The sequence below is a fragment of the Carassius carassius genome, chromosome 32 (assembly GCF_963082965.1).
Source record: "Carassius carassius chromosome 32, fCarCar2.1, whole genome shotgun sequence".
Taxonomy (NCBI): Eukaryota; Metazoa; Chordata; class Actinopteri; order Cypriniformes; family Cyprinidae; genus Carassius; species Carassius carassius.
In genome coordinates this window covers 22,237,616-22,258,758 of record NC_081786.1, presented here as the reverse complement: position 1 = coordinate 22,258,758, position 21,143 = coordinate 22,237,616, and the positions used below count along the sequence as shown (strand labels likewise).

The 21,143-nt window shown below is 35.7% G+C and overlaps 1 protein-coding gene across 4 annotated transcripts in view; it reads left to right on the top strand.

The window, feature by feature from the left end:
- The window catches only part of LOC132113009 (kinectin-like), a 121,181-nt gene that overhangs the window by 19,201 nt on the left and 80,837 nt on the right, over positions 1 to 21,143 (top strand). Inside the window, exons 10-36 of one of the 4 annotated variants that reach the window (XM_059520790.1) lie at positions 1,097 to 1,181; positions 1,265 to 1,458; positions 1,536 to 1,604; positions 1,686 to 1,723; positions 2,043 to 2,133; positions 2,230 to 2,298; positions 2,382 to 2,410; positions 4,631 to 4,721; positions 4,907 to 4,978; positions 5,101 to 5,138; positions 6,216 to 6,306; positions 6,392 to 6,498; positions 7,211 to 7,280; positions 7,412 to 7,452; positions 7,541 to 7,631; positions 8,929 to 9,015; positions 10,931 to 11,020; positions 11,166 to 11,264; positions 11,371 to 11,460; positions 11,540 to 11,632; positions 12,796 to 12,864; positions 12,987 to 13,070; positions 13,628 to 13,711; positions 14,604 to 14,687; positions 14,759 to 14,848; positions 15,545 to 15,655; positions 15,984 to 16,027. In XM_059520790.1, coding sequence (XP_059376773.1) covers positions 1,097 to 1,181; positions 1,265 to 1,458; positions 1,536 to 1,604; positions 1,686 to 1,723; positions 2,043 to 2,133; positions 2,230 to 2,298; positions 2,382 to 2,410; positions 4,631 to 4,721; positions 4,907 to 4,978; positions 5,101 to 5,138; positions 6,216 to 6,306; positions 6,392 to 6,498; positions 7,211 to 7,280; positions 7,412 to 7,452; positions 7,541 to 7,631; positions 8,929 to 9,015; positions 10,931 to 11,020; positions 11,166 to 11,264; positions 11,371 to 11,460; positions 11,540 to 11,632; positions 12,796 to 12,864; positions 12,987 to 13,070; positions 13,628 to 13,711; positions 14,604 to 14,687; positions 14,759 to 14,848; positions 15,545 to 15,655; positions 15,984 to 16,022 — 2,196 coding nt within the window. In that variant the 3' untranslated portion in view covers positions 16,023 to 16,027. Of the gene's footprint in view, positions 1 to 1,096; positions 1,182 to 1,264; positions 1,459 to 1,535; positions 1,605 to 1,685; positions 1,724 to 2,042; positions 2,134 to 2,229; positions 2,299 to 2,381; positions 2,411 to 4,630; positions 4,722 to 4,906; positions 4,979 to 5,100; positions 5,139 to 6,215; positions 6,307 to 6,391; positions 6,499 to 7,210; positions 7,281 to 7,411; positions 7,453 to 7,540; positions 7,632 to 8,928; positions 9,016 to 10,930; positions 11,021 to 11,165; positions 11,265 to 11,370; positions 11,461 to 11,539; positions 11,633 to 12,795; positions 12,865 to 12,986; positions 13,071 to 13,627; positions 13,712 to 14,603; positions 14,688 to 14,758; positions 14,849 to 15,544; positions 15,656 to 15,983; positions 16,498 to 21,143 lie in introns of those variants that run through there. The other 3 variants (XM_059520789.1, XM_059520792.1, XM_059520793.1) reach the window with 3 other exon arrangements.

Genomic DNA, 21,143 nt, shown 5'->3' with positions numbered 1-21,143 from the left:
CATTTATGTGTCTTTTTGTTCGCTTTAGCAGCCACGTTTCCGAGATAATTCATACCCCTTCGTTTGAAGTGTGGTCCCGAAAAATCTTCGTTTGAAGGGCTAAGGGGTAGAATTGGGATTGGGCCCTAGTAAGATGTCGACTTTATTTACTTGATTTTATTTGTTACTTTCAATGCCTTTAATGTGTGGTTATTAATGGTACATATGTTTATCTTTTCTGTACAGCACTTTGGTTGTTGTAAATTGCTTAACAAATAAAGTTGGTGTGTGTGTGTGTATATATATATATATATATATATATGTATATATATGTGTGTATATATATATATATATGTATGTATATATATGTATGTATATATATGTATATGTATATATATATATATATATATATATATATATAGAGAGAGAGAGAGAGAGTGATAAAATATTTGTGCTTTGTAAAAAAAAAAAAACCTAATGTAAAATAATATAATCTTTACATTAAAATGTAATCTTTTTAAATGATTATCAGATTTTAGAATAAAAAAAACTGTTTTGGTTATATGAACAGTGAAGATCTCAATCAGGTTGCCTTAATAAAAATTTAATGATTGAATACATTTCACTTTTAAATATCAAATATTAACCCTCAGAAAGATGGGCATCTCTGGAACCGCACTCCTGTGGTAGAAGTGCGGTTCCACTTTTGACAAGTTAAATGACTTTTGTGACCACTGATAAATGAGGATTGGCAAATTTATTAATTTATTTACATACACGCACACATGCATAATTACTCTTTAACTTTTCAACATTTTTACCTGGTCATTGGAATTAAATAAATTTTATTAAACAAGCCATTCACTCCAACCAATCGGATTAAATGAATAGGATTTTCCTGTATATAAGACAGACCGAACTCTCGAGGAGAGTGTTTATCATTGTTGAGTTTCATTTTCCCTACTCCACTGCTTGTTAGCAGAATTAGATTGTGACAGGAAAGGATGCTCTTGAAAACAGCTGAGCTTTTGTTAAAGGTTTCTAAAATGTAGCATCTGTTTGTAGCATCACTACATTTAGCTATTGAGCTGAATCTGTTTTGTGTCTTTTGTCGCAGGATGCAAAACGTCGTTGGGAAGAGCTGCAGAACTATTTGCACAACGTGAATGCAGAGAGAGAGAAGCACCAGGCCTCTAAACAAGGTGGAAACACACACATACACCGTCTTACAGACATGAAGTGCTCTGCACACACCACTTGAGCAGTGTCCTGTGTGTCTTCTCAGAGCTGCAGAATCAGCTGATGACTGCGGAGAGCGAGGTAACCAGTAAAAACAAGGAGATCCAGAATCTCCACAGCAACTTGAAAGAAACGCTCATCTTCAAAGAGCAGGAGCAGCAGAAGGTCAAGCAGCTGGAGCAGCAGGTCATGCAGCTGTTGGAGGCGTCCCAGCACGACCAGCTGCAGGAACAAGTCCAGGTACCTCCTCGAACTCTAAAGAAGCATGGATGCATGTTATATGGCTCCTGATCCTCACACAACACTGTCATTTACAGGATCTTCTTAATGAAAACAAAGCGCTGAAAGTTCAGATTGATAATCTTCAGGCTCGGCTCAACACTCAGGTATGTGGATGAAGGTGAATCTGTCTCTGCTTGTTGGTGGACAGTTATGTTTAGGAGTCATTTCTTTGTTCTCCCTCTTAGGCTACAGCAGTATCACATTTCGATGAACTTCAGAAACTGTAAGTGGTCACCTCAAAGCTTCCTTAGTTTATGAGTTTTGCACAAAAAAGGCCTGTTTTATATGAAATATACTTGACATCCGTATTAACAGGTTAGGTTACAATATTCAAGCAATAAAATAACAGCTTGTAAGACAGTATTTATTGTTTCTCATACAGCTATGTAAAATTAAATTTGTACCGATAAGACTTTCATGCAAAAACCCTAACATGGAACGGATTTATCACTTGCCTCTTTATCACATGGTTGGGACACAGCTTAAGGCGGTCAGCTGTCTTAAAACTCATTATATGTTTTGTTACATTTCTCTCTCATTAGGCTGGCTGACAAAGAGCTACAGAGAAAGAGTCTAGAAGATTCTCTTAATGCAGAGAGGAGCAGCAGCGCCGGCAGGGAGACAAAAATGCAGGCAAGTGTCCCCACCGTGGTTCCAGCTCACACCAGTTGAACTGAAGTGTGATTACCGCTGTGCAGCGAACTCACAGCTCTCTCTTACCCTCTGTAGGCCATACACAATGAGAACCTGACACTGAAGACAGACCTCCAGAATCTGCAGGCACAGATTTCTGAGCAGGTTAGACTCCAGCTGCTTTTCTTTCCTCTATTAATGCTTCTTTACGCTAACACACACCACTGACGTGTCCTCTCTTTCCTCAGGCTGTGTCTGTGGACCAGCTGAAGCAGAGGTGAGAACTTTGAAATTCGTTAGAAGTGTAAATAAAATACAGATGCACAAGTGCTATTCAGATATGAAAAACCTGGCTGATACAGATGATTTTCGTGTTGTAGCAAATATTAAAAATCAGTATAAATAATATAAAAAAATGTGTAAACTTTAGCCGAGCTCCCCGTAAAGTTTTGCTTGTTTATTATTATTTTTTTTAAATGGATGATACTTTTTAATATTTATTCCAAAAGATATGAATTTAACTACCCACAGATTAGTTAGGGGTTGGTAAGTAATTTTTTCCCAGTTCTCTTCTGCTCACAAAGGCTCAAAATTACAGTTAACATATGAAATATTATTAAAATTGAAAATAACTTCATATGTTGGAAAATGTCATTTATTCTTATGATGGCAAAGCTGAATTTTCACCATAATTCTTCCAGTCTTCTGTCACATGATTCTTAAGAAATCATTGTAATATGCTGATTTGATGCTCGATGCATTTCTTATCAATATTGAACAATTACACTTTACGCTTTTTTTTATATTTTTGATAATAGAAATTTTAAAATAGCAATATTATCGCACTAGTTCTGTACTAATATAAAAAAAAAAAAAATCTGGCCAATGCTGGAAACCTCATTATTTTTGTGTTAAAGCAGGTATTACCAATCAATGTCAATGATATAAAAATGTATGAATTAAATTAGAGATGTTCCGATACCCTTTTTCTCTTCCCGATACTGATGCCGATACCTGGGTCGGTATCGGCCCATACCGAGTACTGATCCGATACCTGGGTGTGTATCTGTATATACAGCTGTATATACTACTAGCCCTGTGTAAATTGCTAGAATTATTTTATGGTGTGCTTCCGACTTGTCCCTTAATAAAACATGAACAAATACATGGTGAACTACTGTATTTATTACAGTATTTTTATTATCTGACATGAATTTGACAGCAATATTATTTATTTTCTTAAGCGAAAAAGAACTTCAAATGCAGCCAAAAATCGACAGCGCAAACTAAAAAAGGTATTTTAGTTTTACAATATAACTGTATAAAAAACTGCAACAAATAAGTCTAGGAATATAAAAATGTGCTCGGCGTAATGGCGTCAAGTCTATCAAACATTCAAATATATAAAGTCAGTAATCATATCTTTAGTCAGTTAAAAACCTCATAATCATGAAAGGTTTACAATTAAGTTTTTCAACAACTCAAATACAGTAACAGCAATAATATGCATACGAGGATTTAAGTCTTGTGTGTCAGTCTGCTTCACGTTCTCAAATTGGTGAGAACCGATGAGCTGATGATACTGCGCATGCGTGATTCATCGTTGCAAATCTTAATTGTAAACCTTTCAACCGACAGAAACTGTTTTCGGTTCAGTGTACTGATGATCCGAAAACCGATGCAACCGGTTCTTGACTCGAGAACGAGAACTGCTCCAGCAGTGGGCGTGTTTGTTCGCTATCTGGCTCGGCTCGGTGTTCATCTTCAGTTCTCTCTTCACAGCAGTTCAGTCAGTGTGCTGTTTGAGTACATAAAGTCCTCCGGGATATTGGTTTGTTTGAACTCAGAGGGAGTGTCAGCCACATGCTTATTGGAGACGTGAACCATTTCAAACGATTCAGTTCGATTTGGTGAACTGGTTCAAGAAGATCCGGTTACATCGAACGATTAGTTTGCGAATCGGACATCACTAGCGGTTAAGCAAAGCTAGCGGTCATAACTAGGTCTTGTTTAAGAAAATGGTGTTTAAACCCCAAAAATTATTTAAACTGAATTACTAAATATATTATATTGCATTAATAATTAAAAAAAAAAATTACCAAAAAAGATAAATATTTAAACAGTAGTTTTTCATATTACAAATGGATTTTGATCTCAAACTAATTAAAAAGTGCTATTTACATAATGTGTACAGGTTTGTTTGTGTGTGTTTTATTAGAGGTGTTTCTAAAGTCAAATTTATGTTTAGACAAACTTGTAAAATGAACAAGCGATTCCTAAATTAATTTCCAAATTAAACGAAATATGATTTAGAACTATTATTTTGCATTTCTTGGCAACATTTAGAAAGTGTGTAACATTTATTCATGAACACACACAGCTCTCCTTATGAGATAAAGTTCACGTTTTTTCAGTATTTATTTTTCAGTATAAATGCATTGATGCATTTTGTTTATTAAAGATCATTAATTAATGTGTGTGTATTATGTGTCCTTAGCCTTCAGCAACGTGATGACAAAGTTCGAGTGGTGGAGAACTTGCTGGAGTCCAGCCTCATTCAGGTGGCCAATAAAGAAGCCGAACTGAAGGTGAACAAGAAAATAGTTTTTAATATTTGCATTAGCTCCTTATATACTAATATATAAATATAGTAAACTAACTGAATGTTAGAATGAAACTGAGCACAATAAATGCTCTTATAACTGCAATTAAATAAGAAGTTTACATTTGTTGTGTTGAATGCATCTTTTAACATGTGGTTTATTTTAAACAGGCAGTCAAGAATGAGTACGAAGGTTTGAAACAACAGCAACTGGAGGCAGTTCAGAAGCAGACCTCAGAACAGGTAGCGAGCCGCTACAACACACACGCATTGTTTTCTGGAGAAGAGAGATAGGCATTGTGATAAACGCCTGCCAAAGCTGCCCACTAACATTCTTCCTGTTTCTTTCCACCGCATTTTTCCAGACAATGTCAGAAAAGACACTAGAAGAGCTACAGCAAAAGTAAGTTACATCGTCACAACCAGGACCAGAGTGGGGACAGTTTAATGCCCCCCCAAAAGTTTCAACAAGAAGAAATGACATGCTAAACTTCTTAAACAATCATTCTGCAGTCAAATGTATGGATAAGTGCAGCTGAAAATACACCCCATACAAATGAATAAGTCCGTAAAGGAAATTAACATCAGACATCAGTATGGATTATGGTTTTCTATGAAATATTACACCACTGTATAAAACCAAGATTATTTGGAAGGGGTGGGATTGATTGACCGGTAGGGGCAGAAATTATGTAACGCATAATATTTTGTGATTTCCTGACTTTTTTTTTTTAATAACACTATTGACTAACTAACTTTTTTCCCATCGTGACTAAAAAAAACAAAAAACAAGCAAGAGCGAGCATTTAAACCTAGTACCTAAACTTGTATTTTACAACAGTTGTCTGTTTGTGTGGATTCACTCTTTCTGTGCTGTGTGTGTGTGTGTGTGTGTGTGTGTGTGTGTGTGTGTGTGTGTGTGCACTCTATCAAGTGACACAACACTTTAATACATAGTGTGAATAACTGATGTGCTGCTTTAAAAACAAGTAAGGATGTGTGATGAGTTACATTTTAGTTATCCATCACACAGTAATGTGTAACACATGCTTTTTCAGTGAATGTGTGTGCAAAAAATTGAGAGCAAGCGGGGAAGAAGCTGGAGATTTATATACTTCATATAATAATGTTTAAAAAAACGCAACAAAGAGACTTTACATACGCAAGCAGCAAGATGCATGCTTCTGCAGCCAAAATCCCACTGTTTGCTTGTGCACAGCTCCTCTCGGAGTCTATAAATATTATTTATTTTATAATACAGTATAGCACATGTCTTTGGCACTACGATAACTGCCTGCGATTTGCCTTTTTCTATGTGCCTCTCATCTAAAATGAACTAGACACTTGCTCTTTCTGCATCCTGTGTGAAACTGGCTTTATGTCGAAGTGGCCCAATTTATGAGCGGCCCACTGAAAACTTTCCCAATAGCAGAAACTATTTCTTGAGTGCTAAAATATTTGAACTTTCTTATTTGATCAGGATTCAGGAGAAGGATGAAAAAATTCGATCAGTTGAGGAAAGTATGCAGTCGGCAGTGGACAAAGAATCAGAGAGAAAGAAGGCAGTGGAGGTGAGTTTGTACTATTCAGTGCTCTAGAATAGTGCTCATTCATTTGCATGAGGTGTTAAAGGCTTGTGTGTGTGTGTGTGCATAGGATCTACAGCAGCAGGTCGAGACTCTAAACACTGAACTTGCCCAGCTGAGGAGCAGAGAAACTCAAGAGTCAGACTTAAACGCTAAACTCCAGGAGCTTCATGCTCAGTACGTGTCACTTCTGTTCTGTCACATGGACTTTTGCTTGTCATTTAATCCCAATGGAGTAAATCAAGTAACATTTCACATAGAGGTACTTATATGCAACAATAAGTAATGCTTATCTTTTTTCCACTTTGAAATGTATCACATTATAGAAGCAAAATCGGATTTAATTTAAATAATAAACGTTTCATTGTAAATTAAGTGTTATATTTTCATTTGATTATATTGTAAGAGATTAAAACAAGTGTTATGAGTTCAATTTAATTATACACCATTATTAATGATACATTTTGTATTAAATCACAAAACACTACTGTAAATCTGGGGCCCAAATTAGAATTTAATTATAAATTCTATAGTTCTTATTCTTATATTTTACATGTGTTTTCAAGGTCTAACAAACATGGAATGCGTTTCCTTCCCTTAATGGTATGAAACAGAAACCTGGATGATACTGAATGATATAGAAAAAAAGTAGTTCTCTAATTCAGTTCCCTTATTCAGTTCCTGAAATCAAATTGCAGTTCTGAAAACATAATTTAAACGATTTTTAAGATTAGTACATTTACAGAACTTTTTGTGAAGCTAATTATAGCTTTTACCAAGTTGCATATATTTTCTCTAAACGTTTGGCCACAATTTGCCACCATACAGTTATTGTACAAGATTCTCTTGGAGAATCCCAGATCATTCATGCGTTGTGTGTATATTGTAGGTTAACTGCTAAGGATCAGGATGTTGAGAGACTGCAGAGAGAGCTTGAGAAGGAAGTTCATCAGCAGCAGGTGAGAGTGCTGGGACATTCATATCAGATGCAGTATATATTATATAATCAGCTTCAGATCAATGTTTTGACATTGTTACATTCAGTTTGTTTTGCACTGATATAATAATTTGTGTCTCCCTTTGCCCAAAGCAAACTGTTTCAACAGTTCCCAGCCCGGAGCTATTAACAGCGTAAGATTCATATTCATTTATTCATATGTTGATCATCTGTAACAGTATAATAAATAATCCACACATTCTGCTGTGTGTCTGTCTTCAGGCTGGCAGAGAAGGACCAGAGGCTGTCTGAACTTCAGGAAGAGCTGCAAGAGTTGAGGGAGTCTGTGGAGCTTCATCGTATGAAGAACAATGTAAGTTAAGCCAGATTGAGTCTTGAGTCTCTTTACCTGTAGAAGAGAGCTTTAGATTTTCTTGTCTAATGCACATGCTAATGAGCATGTCAAGCAGGTGACTTGAATTTGAATGGCAGCGCTATAGTCTTGACCAGATGCTGTGCATCCCTGAACCTTTGAGAAATGTTTCTTATAAATGTTATTGGATGTTTTAAATGTTTTAGTAATAATTTGAAGGGTCCTTGTGACTGCAAAGAAGGTGCACTACATTGAAAACACTGCATTAAAAACACTTAATATGGTGCACTCACATGAGAAAAGCTTTTTTTTTCCTTTACATGGAGGAAGCATTTTTAGATATATTGTGGAAAAAATTTTGTTGGGGAGAAAAAAAGCATCCTGCTGATAGGGAATGGCTACAGTTGTTATGTTTGCTTTTTGTGCATCCATCCATAGGTGTCAGGATAAAATCTGAGATCAATGTTGTGTCAGACACAAAAACAAAAAATGATCAAATACACCTTTGAGGAATATAATTGTTTGATTTAACAAAACATTGCATACAAAATTCTGAATCACAGCTAATAAAGAAAAAAGTAGAGAAACATTAAGAAATCTGTTTGGATCCTTGGTTCACAACCAAGGGGCTGTAACAAACTTATTATGGTGTGTGTGTGTGTGTGTGTGTGTGTACACTTGAAATCCTTTAAATTAAAACATTAAAACTGATTTTTAAAAACTTTAATATTTCATATTCACCCCAACATTTCTTTTCTTTTGAATAACCTGAAAAAAAATGAATACTACCTTCATGTGCATTAATACATTTTTAAAAATCCTGAACAACTGGAATATTCTGGGGTCTTCAAATATTGTTGTGGACAGTGGTTCAGATGCTCAGTCATTTGTTTCTTATTTCTTATTTCGTTGGTTTATTTTAGGTCATTCATTTATTTTGGAGATGCTGTGACGTGTAAATATCTTGCATGTGTTCCTCCATTTTTTTTAGTTGAACGTTCTACATGGTACATTTTTATTATTCCTATTTTTTCTCTCTCTCTGTTTTCTTGTAATTCTCGAGTTGCAGGATGATTTTGGTCATTGTTAGAGAATTTAAATGTTTGATCATTTATTAACCCTTCAAAATGGTAAGACTATTGCTTCTAGTCTAGAAACGATTTTGTGGACCTTCAGTGTCGATGTAAAACAGTGGAACAGGGAAGTGCCAAGGCTGAGCTTTGGTTCAATAAATGGCAAAATGACTGGGACAATCAAGAGTGTAGGCTGAAAGTGGTGTTTCTCTGAAACTGACTAGGAGCTCCGGGAGAAAAACTGGAGCGCTATGGAGGCGCTGTCAGTCACCGAGACCATACTTCAGGGAAAACTCGCCAAGAGCGCCAAGGTTCGCACCACAACTCCCAAACTACTTCACTCTAGAATCAAATCAGAGCAACTCCAATAAGCCTCTGCCATTTATTGACCAGGGAAGTTCTCATTCCTTATTAACTTCCTCCTCATGAACGGCTGCACACTCGTTTCATAACTCTGACCTGCTCAGCTTCATGCTACTAATGCACAATGCTGAGAGCGGTTTAAAACGGAAAACATGCTTTGAAATTAGCATTTTGTTTGTTTTTAAACTCTCCTTTTTGGGTTTTTTCAAAATGGTTTTAAACAAATCACCTGAAATGAGTGTGCAGCTATGTTTTTTCATTAGATTAGGAGTAATTCATGTCCATTGTGTCATTTGACGTCCCCTGATCTCCTCTTTCCCAGCATGCTGATCACCACTTGGTTTCCACTATTCAGACTGCACCAATCACAATCATTTCAAACAACTATCATTAAAAAAAGCAAACCGGGATGAAAATTACCCAATCTGAAGGCACGCAGATTGACTTTTTTTGAAAATGTACATCCTGTTCTCTATTTATTGGTTTGATCCATCCTGTTTTTCCATTTCTCATCACGTTTTAAAGTCTCCTCATCTCTTTCCTCCTTTGGGTAATCAGAAACTCCTGCCCTTCATGGGGTTGAGCGGTCATCTGAATGTAGCGAGACTATAAACGGTCCTGAAGCTGTAACTAACCCTGCTTACATCAGGAGTAATTCTGCTGTCACCATTTGTGCGGAGCGCATGTACTGTCCAGTGTGTGGACATCAGCTCTCAGTCATGTCCAGCTGTACCAATCCCAGCCCTGCACCTGCTGGACAATCTCAGCATTCGCCAGATTTGGCCTTTAAAGTCAGCTTGAAATCAGTTTTATTATTGCACATTCAAACCATTGTGAAGACAAATTTCCAAATAAATTAGAATCTTTTTTTATTATTCAATGTGATAACTTGGGAGGAATAGATTTAGTTCATTTGTATTCGATGCTGGTGCGTAACAGTTGTGACTACTCACAGTCCAGTCAGTTTCCAATTGAAATAAACTCCTACTTTTCTTCCTGATTAAAGGGTTAATTCATAGAAAATAAAAATTGTCCAAATTGACCTGTTGTTTCAAACCTTTATGACTTTCTTTTGTGGAACATGAAAGATATTTCAGAAATAAACTGGCTACCAAAAGTCATCAACATATCTTTTTTGTTATGCAGAAGATTGAACACCACTAGGGTGAAAAATTATGCAATTTTTAATTTTTGAGGGAACTATCCATAAAAATATCTTGATTTTCTCGACTGTACTAAAGTCCTGTATTTGTTCAGAATTTTTCTTCTTGTCCCATTTCAGTAATATGGTGACAAACGTGAATATGTTGTTTTTGGGGAAATTTCTAGAAATGTTTTTGCTTTTTCTCATTTTTATTTATTTTATTTATTTTTTACAATTGTCTTAAAACAAAAATGATATTTTGAGCAATTGTCCTGAAATATCCTGATTCGGCGCTGGCTTTATGATGTTTTTTTTTTTACTTGTATGTGTTGATGAGTAGAGATTTAAAAAGCCTTGTGGTTAAAAAGTAGAAAACAATGTTTTCTTGTTTGTGATTTTTCAAAATTCATAGACCAATAAGATTAACTTTAGTCAGTCTGAGATTGGTGTTGAGTGTTATTCAAAACGGATGAACATTTAATTTGTGCCCATTCATGTGAGAGTACCATTGGATTATAGTGTAAATGAGTGAAAATTATAAAAGCTCAGGGATTTTTAGGTGAATTTGTCACTTTTTTTTTTTTTTTTTGGTGGTGGTGGTGGGGAGCACAAGTGGCAGCAGCTTGGTGGTATGGATTATGGAGTGGTTTTCAGATGAACTATGAAATATAATTTTAAGCTTTTTGATTGGAGAGTTTGATCTGTGTTTTTTTCCACAGGAGCATCAGACAGTGCTGGAGTCAACAGAGGCCGAATGCCGAGCATTGCTGCACAGCTTCCTGCCGCACGTGCCACTGCCCACTGACCAGGTACACACACACACACAAAGCAAAAAAAAAAAAAAGAAAGCACAGATAATTTTTCATCTCCCCATCCTAATTAACTTGAATCAGGATTGACATCTGTGCATGTTTGCATAATCCTCGAGTGTAAACGTACATTGTGCTCATGCAGAACCACCAGCAGTGGCTGCAGACGTTTGAGACGTCTGTGAGAGAGAGCTTGTCTGGAGAATTGACCTCTGACCCTGCGTCAGGAGCTGGAGATGCCCAGGTACAGAAGCACTGATGAACCCATTCCAGTGCTTTATGAATCAAGTGGGTGCATAAACATTTCAGAAGACTTCAAGATTTGTTTTTATTTTGTTTTTTTTGGGTAGGCTTTAGCAGAAAAGTTGAAAGAGGCTGAGGAGGCCCAGAAAGTTCTGCAGAAAGATTGTGAGACGTACAAGAAAGTGCTAGCAGAGACGGTGAGTTGTGTTCATTGCATCTGTCTGTGATTTTAAAAACGTGTGCTGAGGGTGGTGTAGTGATGGTGTTGGTGCACAGGAAGGGATCCTGCAGCGGTTACAGAGCAGTGTGGAGCAGGAGGAGACGCGCTGGAGGGAGAAGCTGGAGCAGTCACACGCTGATCTCAGAGAGGTCCGGGAAAACAGCATCCCTCATATCTACACCACTCCTTACACATTTTAGGAAATTAGTAGTTAGGTTTGATGCTAAAGTTTTGCTCTGGCAAAGATTCAGTGTGATTGATAGGATTCTCTACTAAATCCTGCAGTGCATCTTCAGAAGTATTATTTTACTCAATCAGTTCTGTATTAGATGCACTGAATCACTGTCAGATTCAATGCATTGCCGTGCGTATTTGAAACTCCTATAATATTATTATTATTATTATTATTATGATTATATAACCAATACAAGTTCATGTTTTTATTTCACTTTTCAAAGTTTGGGGTAGGTAAGCTTTTTTTAATGTTTATGAGAGAACTCTCTTATGCTTATCAATTTATTTGATCAACAGTACAGTAAAAACAGAAATGTTTTAAATGCTATTGTGAATTTATAATAATTTAAATGCATTTTTCTAGTTTAATATATTTTAAAATGTCATTCTTTTCCATGATGGCAAAGCTGAATAATCTTCAGCATCATTGCTCCAGTCTTCAGTGTCACACGATCCTTCAGAAATCATTCTAGTTTGCTGATTTGGTGCTCAGTAAATATTTTTGATTACTAACAAATGTTTGTGGAAATTTGTACTTTTTTTCTGAATTCTTTGAATATAGAGTTCAAAAGAACAGCACTTTGTTTGAAATATTTGCAACATCATAAAAGTCTGTGTCACTTGACAAATTTAGTGCCTCATCTTTGCTGAATAAAAATATGAATTTCTTAAAATAAAATAAAAATATAAACCTTGCAGGCCCCAAAACTTGAATGGTAGCATATAGCATGTAAATCTGATGTATAATTTAGATTTCTTATATAAAATATTATATAAAATATAACTGTCAATTATATATAATGTATGTGATATTATATAATATTAGTAATATTACAACATATAATAGTACAGTAAACAAAAATAAAAGGTAAATGACCATGTAGTGTGTACTAAAAATCTTCTATTCTAGACACTTAATGGTAATGAAAATGATAGATAGATAGATAGATAGATCACCCATTTTCTTTATGTGAAATGTATTTTTTCTTACTTATTTCGAAGCCTAAGACCTTGTGTTTTTTTTTTAAGATTCACCAAGTTAGACTGCAAGATAAAAATGCGATGCTTTTGTGTTTAGATGACTCAGAGGGTAATTGCACTGGAACAGGAAGTGGACAGACTGAGCTCAGATGGAGATGTGGAGAGTGTGAGTATGCTTTCAGTTTAAACCGCTCTGAAACACAGAACAACTTAAATCTGAAAAACACAACCGCGCTGGCCTGAAGAGTGTCCCTTTGAATACTGCTTTGCAATTGATCTGTGTCGTAGCTAAGGAGAGACAAACAGCACCTGGAGGCTGAACTGGAGAGAGCGGAGCGTGAGAGCGCCACCTATGTGTCAGAGGTCAGAGAGGTGAGCACAAAAACTAACGCCTTACTGCATGCTTACGCCTCCGTCTCTCGTTTCTTTGTTTTAGTTTGTTGCTTGTGGTTGTGTTGTTGTTAAATGTCTAACATGTTGGATTGTAGCAGCTGTTGAAGGGTCGGCATCTACATGTCTATCCTCAGTCCTAACACAGTCCTAGCACAGCGATCAGTGAAGAATGAAAAGTGGTCCAGTGCTCTCTTTAACCTGCGGATCTTTCTAGAAAAGCGTTCATTGTCTGGACTTGAGGATACAATGTTCCGGGTTCATGCATTTACAGCATGCTGTCAATCACCAGAGAAAGACATTTTGACTCGTTTAAATAAACTTGCCTGGATGTTTCTCAGGGAACATGTCCTATATTTATAAATCTCATAAACCCATTGCATAGACCATTGGACGACTTTCACCAAAGCCAACTAGGTTGATCCTCCAGTGTATGTTGGAAATTACTTTGGGCGTCCCTTATATACTGTATTGAACTAAACCACCATCCTCCAAAACCAGCCCCACTCGTTCCTTAAACATCTCCAACTTCATTTCAGCTCCGAGATCTCTTGACTGAGTTGCAAAGCAAACTCGACGGCTCGTACACCGAGGCCGTCAGGCAGAATGAGGAGTTGACTTTGGTAAGACGTGCCCTGGTTAAACTGAAGTAGCTTTCTCTTTCTCTTGAGCTCACACGGGTGGAGCGCTCGCTTCAAGGGCTTGCTATCTGTTATCTCTCCTTTCTAAACATTTATTCGGCTGTAAAGTGAATTCTTTTTCCAATAATAACAGTGGCGCTCCAGCGATGACAAAACGCCATCATGAATAGTAGTTCATTTGAAATAAATGCAGTTCTTGACAAAAAGACTTTGAAGTCCTGATCATATGAAACATTAGAGATGACAGATAGACCTTGCTCAAAGTTGTGTGTTACTCTGTCCTATAATACCTTACTCTGTTTCCTCTGCGCTCACAGTTTCACTTACTGCCACCTTTGCTTCACACTTGGAACTGCAGGCACAGGCACAATCCTAACAGATAACCTACTATTCTCTGAACTATTGTCAAATCCTCAGTGTTTGTGTGTTTTTGACATTTTGACATCAACTGTACTGCACACATTTGTGTGTTAGAGAAAAAGAAAATGACTTTTTTTTCAAGTTTTCAGCACTGTTAACTGTATTCCTTAAATGGATAGTTCTCTTCAGATTCTGTCATTATTTACTCTTTTCTTCTGTGAAAGTCCAAAGGAGATGTTTATCAGAGTGTCCGAGCTGCTCTCTTCCGTACAGTGACGGTGAAGGGCCACCAGATGGGTTCTAGATCTAAAATACCAAACAAAGCATCAGCGAACTAGTCTGTTCTGTTCATTAAGTCACTATTTAGAGTAAAAGTAATAAAGTACAGCTTGGACATTCTGCTTTAAATATCTCTTTGTTGTGTTCCACATTAGAAAGTAAGTCATAAAGGTTTTGAAAGAGTTGGAGGTGAGCCCATCACTGACTTGTCAGTAAAGTGATATTTCTTCTTCAGCTTAAGATTCGACTGACTGAGACGTTGTGTAAGCTTGAGACGGAGGAGAGTGAGCGACAGAAAGTAGCTGGAGACCTTTATAAGGTAAAGCTCAGTTAAAGCGAAGCAGGAGGATCTTTCTGTTGAACTCATTGTCTGTTTTGTCACCTGATCAGGCCCAGCAGTCTCTGGAGTTGATTCAGGCAGAGATCGTTAAAGAAGCAGGCCAAGCTGACCTGATAGAGACCAGCGGCCTCACGCAAACGGTGAGAAGTAAACCGTATACTGTTTAACACATGTGGACAGGTCCTGGGGGTCAGGTGTGAGTGGGTTAATGAGATCTCTATGCAATAGTGTTTTTTAGCAATAAATAAACATCATTGGCTTGAAACTTCATTAAAAAAACACATGAAATTTTTTTTTACTAATCTACTGATCCCAAACTTTAGTGTCTGTGTGTGTGTGTGTGTATGTATATATATATATATATATATATATATATATATATATATATATATAGAGAGAGAGAGAGAGTTTTTTTTAATGAAGTTTCAAGTTCAAGGATGTTTATTTATTGCTAAAAATGCAGAAGAAACCTGTAATTTTGTGAAAAATTATTGCAATATAAAATAAAAGTTTCTATTTTAATATACATTAAAATATAATTTATTCCTTTAAAGTAAAGCTGAATTTTCAGCATCATTACTTCAGTGACACATGATTTTTCAGAAATGGTTCTTGTATGCCGATTTATTATCATTGTTGGAAACTGCTTAATATTTTTTGGAACTTGTGATACTTTTTTCAGGATTCTTTGATTTAATGTTTCAAAGAAAAACATTTTTATATATATATATCCCAATGATACTAAATTAACACTGCAAGCGTGGTTATTGAGTTTAGTCTTTGAAAAATCATGACATTTAATAAAAATTGTGCAATCTTTTGACTCGTGTTCTTAGGAGGAGTTTGACCGTAAGGAGAAGATGACTGCAGGGTTGAATCAGACAGTACAGGATCTACAAGAACTGCTTCAGTCTGTCAACAGACAGCTTACCAAGGGAAATGAAAGGGTAGGATCTCCTTTTCCATCGTTTTTAAAATTTTATTTTGATGCATTCTAGCATTTCTGTGTATCTGTGTTTCTTAGATCAAATCACTGTAGCTAAACAGCATTTCAAAAATACAAACAGTGTTACAAATTTTACACTTGGCTTTTTTTAGCCGGCATTGCCTATATATGCTTTCTTACATGATATAAGAGCATTATAAATATTTACTGGAGTTCACAGGAAATCCATTTTTAAAGAATCTGAATTTGAGCATTCTGTCGGCTACTCTGTTTGCTAATGTTACTTCCCAGTTATGGTAAACAAGTGCCTTATTGTCTTATTGTTTCAGGATGATGGAGATAAAGTATACTCTAATTATAAACTGTAATGAAAAACTCTCTTAATGCCACATGACGTCATACCAGAATAACCCACCCTCAGATTCCGGCCTGTTTACTGCACCTGATCTACCATGTGATCTCCAGTTAAACCAGTCCACAGTCCCAGCACACTCCAGCCTCAGCACAGGACCCCGGACCCTTTCTAACGCTGTGGCATTCCTCATATTCAGTACACGTACAGAGCAAAGGCATCCGATAGACCAAACGCTTTCATCTGACCCTTTTTCAGTCCAAATACTCTGAATACTACTTTTTGTTAGCTATCTTTGACCAGAGAGGTTTTTATCCTTTCGTATAAAGAGCGTTGAGGATATTTGTGTAGTTTTAAAAATAAATTAGCTAACTGTTATGATCTACTGACTAACACTTACTTTGTGTTTTCAGCTCTTGTCTTGAAACTGATAAACTCAAAGGCACATGCAAGAAATCCGTTTTAAACCAATAAATGCTTTTCTTGACTAATTTTGCTCAGTTTAGTACTTGTTTTCCTGGGGGCCTGTTGTAATGAGGGACATATTTTACGGTATCGTGGGTTAAAGACGGGTTAAATCTGTGCTAAACACCACTGCAAGCAATTCTTCACTCTGTACTGTTGCTCATTTCATTAACACTGAGATTTTCGTTTTTTGTAAAGCAGGCGACCGGTAATAAAAGGGATGCTTGATTAAAAATGCTATCTGGCCTCTTATTTAATTTCTTTTTTATTTTCTTGAAATTGCATAACTGATTGCGCTTTACTTTTGTGAACCAATCAATTTTCAAAGCTATTTGGTAAAGTTTAAAGTTTAAGTTTATTTTAAAACAAACTAACATCACGCATTCGTCAGATATAGTTTTAATGAATAATATTTGTTCAATCTATGGTTCATTTTATGATGCTTTTTAATTAAATATGGAGAGAGTATAGTTCTATTGTAAAAAGAAAATGTAAATTAAATTATTATACATTATAAAATCGAAGATATTTTGTGGATTTATTTTTGGAAATAAATCTGATTTTCTCCAAGGCTGCAATTATTTGATTTGAATTATTCAAAAAATACACTAATAACAGTAATACTGTAAAATATCATTAAGATTTTATTCATGTCATTTATTCCGGTGATGGCAAAGCATCATTACTCCAGTCTTCAGTGTCACACCATCCTTCATAAATCATGCTGATTTGAACTGTTTTGCAATGTTGAAAATGCTGATTGATATTTTAGTTTTTCAGGAGTCTTTGATAAGTGGAAAGTTCAGAAAAAAGGCACTGATTGGTAAAAGTATTTTTTGTAAAACTCTCATCTTTTAATGCATCCTTGCTGAATAAAAGTAATTTAAAATAATCCTACTGACCACAAAAACCACTGCCAAAAGCTTTAGAGTGCTATAAATCTTTATTTTTAAACATTTAGCTTTGTATAAATGACATTTGATTTTCTGTAATGAGTTGTACTCTACAGCAGGGGGCAGTCATCATGTAATAAACGTCTTCCTAGCAATCATTTGGATGGGAATCTGGGTGGAAAGAACTGATTAAAGCTGTGACACATTTCCATCATTTCTCATGATTCTCTATGAAAGGCCAAAACAGACAAATAGTTATAACATTAAACTTCATTGATTCTTTTAAAATGATAAATTATTGATAATTAGCATCTACTTAATCAGCCTCCTATCAGACAAACCAAGTAGGCCTATAATTATTTTTCTTATGGAACATAAAAAAAGAGTTTGGTAACCGAATGAAACGTGAGGGTGGTGCTTTTTTATTTTTCAGGTGAACCGTCCCTTTAAATGAATCACGTGTGCTTAATGTCTACACAATGCTTTAAATTCAAAGTATCCTACATCACACATCTTCACTTTTGTTTTTCTTCACAAGGCTGCAATGATTTAGACTTAAATGAAGGGTGAAGATCAAATTAAAGGATAACAAGAAAACTTTTGTGCGGCTCTGAGGTCAGCAGACACATTCCAGCCATTCCCTCCTTGTGTCATACTACAGTCAGCTGAACATTTTACCATCATACACTGGCATGGAGGTTAAGTAAGGTGACAAGTAGTGTAGATAAACCCCATATACTGTATATCCAAAAAGTGTGTGGACTTCCCCTCATCATTAGTGTATTTCTGTCATGCTTGTGTGGACATCTTAATGCTACAGACACTCTAGAGCAGTAGTTTTCAATATGTGGGTTGCAGAATGGAAATAGCTGTGCATTGCAAATATTAGAGTGGTGGTGCTTATAAATTCAGTTCAGTTTTTTTTTATTCTCTAGAAATGTTTATTGCATACAAATAATACTTTATATGAACCATATTCAAATTGAAATATTATAGCAGGACATTAAAAGTAATAAAGAAAAGAAAAGAACAAAAACATCTAGATATCTAAATTACACGTTTTACAAGAAGCGGCCCATGTTGGAAGTGGTGTAAAATATCACATGAACACAGAGCGTGACATTACTCCTCTGACCTGAAGCAATAACTTACATGAGTCAACGTCCTCAAAGATCTTCTCGAAGCACTCACAGTCTGATAGACCTACTCAGGTTGAGTAATAACAACTTCATTTACTGACTCTGCTGTTGTATTGTGAGTTCAAACTGTTAGTCAAACACATTCCAAATCTAACTGGTGACAATGAGTTCTTCAGTGCTTGGGATCTTTGTCTTAGGCCACTAAAAACACCTTAAAAGAAAGCAAGAAAGCACAACAACTCCCTGACAGTCACCCACAATATAAACTAGCATTTCAATGTTTTCATCCTGAGTAGTGTTTATGCATTATGAAAGAAAACGAAATCATGATTTGGTCCAGGTTTTGACTCTTGTCTAAGTTGCACAATCATTCTCTCATGAGTCATGCCTACTTATTTCTCTTTTGTTCATGCACTTATATTATTCTCATAGTACAAAGATGGAAACCAGACACATGCCTTTCAGGAACATCAGCTCTTTGCATCTGCTATCTATCAAGATGGAATGAGCAAGCCAGTCTTTGATCCTTCATCTAGGCTCGTGTGTGGAGGGGTGGAGGCTTTGAGAGGGGTTGACTAATTCATAAAAAAACCCTCTGCTACTACTCTGCCCATATACAACACACATGGGCTCATAGGACGCTGTCAGCATGCTGGTAAAATTGAGAAATATTCAAGTCATCGACACGGCATTGTTATTCATCAACATGTTTGTTTACTCAGAAGTGGCACAATGTAAGAACGATTTTAATTCATAGAGGAACTTTTAAAATATGCACTTCTGTTCAGACAAGTAAGCTATTTCTTTCAAAAGCATTTAAAAGTCTTACTGACCCCAAACCCCAAGTCATAGAGACATTCTTCAATTTGATTTTAGTGCTTACCATTTCTTCTATTTTCATTTGACTTTATTGTACATTTTTTGTTATTTTATGGCCCTTTATGCATTGTTGTACTTCAGTAAACTCATGTTGTTTTAAATATTGCTACCGTATGTAGATAAATTTGACAGTGGCATTTTAGAAAATCAGTATGGGGTGTAATTCGTGTCCAAATTACATTTCAAAACATGTCCAATTAAAGTAAGTCAATAAATCACCGCCTTGAGTTATTCACATATTATTATTCGGTGACAACTTATTTACAGAATTTAATGTTTTTTTTTTTTTTTTTTGTAAGCTGTGTACATTTTGGGCCTTTTTTTATAGAACATGATCCATCATCATTCATGAATTGTATGACTCATGATTAAAATGCTCTTAAAACAAACAAAAAACAAAAAAAAACAAAAGAGCTATATAAAATATAACAAATGTTCACTGAATAGTTATTTGGAGAACCCCAAAAATGGTCACAAGTGTATATAATCTACCTGATTTATATAACATTTTATTCTTAAACTATGTTGAATATGTTATGGCTGTTGACAGTATTTTGAGATTTATGTAGATATCTAATAAAAAGGATCATATAAAAAGATATGGTCTTTCTGATATAAAGGGATATCCAAAAACCCCTCAAGTATGTCTAAAAAAAAAAAAATGTGATTAGTGTTCTGAAAATGTATGCACATTATGACATATTTAATGACATAATACAACATTTGCATATTTCAATATAACATTTCAGTTGGCTGATTGTACCATGATTAACTGGGGAAGTATGGTAGTATCTATGAGTTAAAACATTTACTGTTCACCTGTGGTGTCTTGCCTTTAACAGGAAAATACACATTTGTGGGTGTCCCAAAATGTTTCAAATACAGGTGTGAGAAATCTATAATACTTATAACAGAAACTCAGTGCTTCTGTGAAGGCATGTGTATGGATGAAAAGCAAACTCCTAGCAAATGGCTCATTCATGTGGACTGAGCTGTTAGAACAGCATGATGTCTGTGATGGACCTGACGGCATTGATTTACAACAGTTTATATATTCTCAGACCCTACTGCCTAATTTACATGTTATGGTTGCACATGGGCTTTTTGAAAGGCAAAATCATTTATTTGTAAAGGCAACTCCCATTCAGATTATTACAAAAATGATAGCTGCAATTGAAGTGATAGTTTTAAAGATAGATTAAGACGTACAATGAAAGCCAAGGAGGACTAATGTTGTCAGGATCACAATGTTCTGCAAAATATCTTCGTTTTCTACAGAAAAAAAGAAAGCCATATAACGTAAAGGTGTGTAAATCGTGACAGACCTTTTATTTTCTGTGAACGTGACTGTATGATACACTAAAATGTAACTTTAAATCAGTGGAAACGCAAACACATTTATTTCTGATTACTGATACATGGGTTACTGTTATTTAACCATATGAGGGACACTTACTTATTATTATTTACCTAAAGTGTAACCAAATCGATAAACCCAAGTGTATTACTTTAAATATATCTAAGTTTCAGCTTTTGTTTACATAGTTGAAGGTGCCGCCTCAGACCGCCGTTGTGTTGGATTGTGCCGTTAGAGGGGCGTTTTTTTTAGCTTCAACAACTTGAAATATTACAGGATCAAACTGTCCATTACAGATTGTGCAGAGGCAACACAGTCTTCAAGTTTCCAAGTATAAACCAAACAATAATGATCCTTCGAGAATATTCACTATAATATTTGGAAAGTTTCTTCGTGCGCTTCCC